Source organism: Entamoeba histolytica, genomic scaffold (assembly GCF_000208925.1).
Source record: "Entamoeba histolytica HM-1:IMSS scf_1104750517223 genomic scaffold, whole genome shotgun sequence".
Classification (NCBI taxonomy): domain Eukaryota; phylum Evosea; order Mastigamoebida; family Endamoebidae; genus Entamoeba; species Entamoeba histolytica.
The window spans coordinates 1-2,532 of NW_001915668.1; the positions used below are offsets into that span (position 1 = coordinate 1).

The window sequence follows — 2,532 nt, forward strand, 5'->3', positions numbered from 1 at the left end:
TTTTATTCTTTTATATATTTATATTCTTTTTATATTATTTGGTTTTCATTGTTTTTCTATTTCTTTCTTCTATTATTTATCAATTTTATATTCATTTATTCTTTTTATTTCTTTTTTTATTATTTCTTGAGTATTGTATATTTCTTTAATATTTCATTTATATATTATCAAAATATATGTTTTATTGATTTATGTTGAATAAATTATAGAATAATTCAATATTTTCAATGTTAATTATTCATTATTTATTCTGAAATGTTGTGTATATTTATTATATTAAATGAATATGATGAATGAATATCAATATTATTGTTTATTTGATTTTAAAAAATAATAAATGAATATGAAATAATGAAATAAAATAATGAAGACAATGAAATGATAATGAAATAGAATAATCTAATATTGAACAAATCAAATAAAGAATATATTGAATATATCATTATTGTTACTTTATTATTTATTATTTCAATTATTAAATATTAATAAATTATTATTCATGAATATTTAATTGATTGATATTTTACAATTTCATTTTCATTTTATTTAATAAATGAAATATAAATAATAAATGAATGAATAATAATTTAATAAATGAAATAATAAATAATAAATGAAATAATAAATAATAAATAAATATGATGTATTTAATACATACTATAATTTATTATCAAATATAATAATATCAAATGATAATTTATTTTTATTTCAAAATATGTTGCTAAATATTTTGCATCATTAAATTTTGCATCATTAAATTTTGCGCTTTTTTTATTTGTTTCAATAAAATTTGCATCCTTTATTTTTTTCATTCTTTTCTTCTTTTATCATCTCTTTTGTTTTATTACACTTTATCTTCTTTCTTTTTATATTCTCTCCTTTCTACTTTTATTCTTTCTTCATCATATTCTACTTCTTACTTTCATTTTATTCTTTTATATCTTTCATTCTCTTCTGTTTCAATTATTTGCTTTTTTTCGTTGCCTGTCATGTTCTTCTTGCTTTTTCATTTGGTCTTTGTTATTAACTTGTTCTTTACTACTTTTGTTTTCTTTTCCTTGTGTATCACTATCACTCTGGTTTTTATTATCTCCTTCTTCTATGTTCTTGCCTTTATTATGACTTTCATCTGAATTTTCTTCTTTTACTTTTTCTTCTTTTGTATCTGTGCTTTGAACTTTGTTCTGATCTTGTCCTTGTTTCTCTCCACCAGTTACTTCACTCTGTTCTTTGCTTCAATCTCCTCCACTTTTTGGCTGACTAACTCCTTCATTTGTTTTTTCTTTCACATTTCCTTCTCCTTTATCTTCTTTATTGTTAATTGCCTCATTACTCTTCTGTTCTTTCCCATTTTCAGTTATACTTGTTGTTAATTCTTCTGTTGTTACTATTGGTGATTTTTCTACAGTTGTTGTTTCTTTTGCCTCTTCAATTTCTCCTTTTAATTGTACTTTATGTAGATTAAACATTCTTTTGTATTGTTTTGATTGTATTTGTGTGTGTAATATTTCTGTATTTCTGTATTCTTGTTTGTTAATACTCTCTGTTGCATTAGTTATTACAATAATCAATAGAAATATAATCATTGAATGAAATGGATGTAAGTTATTCTCTTTAAATATACTTTATTCTTGTTCTATTATTATCTTTTATTTTCATTTTTATTTTATAATGACTCAATTATTTCATTCTTCATTTCATCTTATTGTTGTATTGTTGTATTTTGAAATTCAATGATACATAGAATGAAATGAAATATTAAATTAAAATTCATTTCACTTTTGTAATTTATTCAACAAAATTGAATAAATATTAAATTTAATAAAATAAACCATTAGGAATGAAAACAATAATGAATGAAATGAATAATAATTTCAATTCATAATTCAAATCATTATTATTTTAAGAATATATTCATCATTTATTGTTTGTTCATTTTAATTTATTTCTTATTCCGACTTTATCATAAAATGATTCAAATGAATAAAACAAGAATATGAATAAATAGAAATAACATGAACAAATAATTATTTAGTCTTATTAGAATTTATTATTTGATGGATATATTAATTATTATCAACATTTTTGTATTAAAACTCAAATACATAATTTGTTGATATTATTTTATTTTGTAAGTCTATTTATTTATTTATTGTTTTTATTATATTTGTTTATATTATTTATGAAATATAAATATTTTAATTATTATCACTTATTCTTTATTTTCATTATATTTATTTTATTTTTGATTATATTTTATTAATATTAACTAATCTAGTGTTTGTTTAATTTGTTTATTATTTCATTTTTACCTTATTCATTATCATTTCTTCTATTTCATTATTTGCATTAAAATAACAAATATTATTATTTAATTTGTTTATTTGATTCTATTTCAATTTTATCATTAATGAATTTATATAATTATCCATTTTCTAAGTATGTTTTTATTTATTCATTGTTGATTGTTTTTATATATTAATTCATTCTTATTTATTTATTTATTTGTTGATTTATTCTATAATAATGTAA

General features: G+C 18.2%; 1 protein-coding gene across 1 annotated transcript; it reads right to left on the reverse strand.

Moving 5' to 3' along the window:
- Window positions 1-1,235: 1,235 nt before the first annotated feature.
- On the reverse strand, window positions 1,236-1,586 carry EHI_063240 (uncharacterized protein; the record flags this gene model as incomplete). Its single annotated transcript, XM_645872.1, has 1 exon — window positions 1,236-1,586. One exon carries the CDS (start codon window positions 1,584-1,586, stop codon window positions 1,236-1,238), a length of 351 nt encoding a protein of 116 aa, XP_650964.1.
- Window positions 1,587-2,532: the final 946 nt, after the last annotated feature.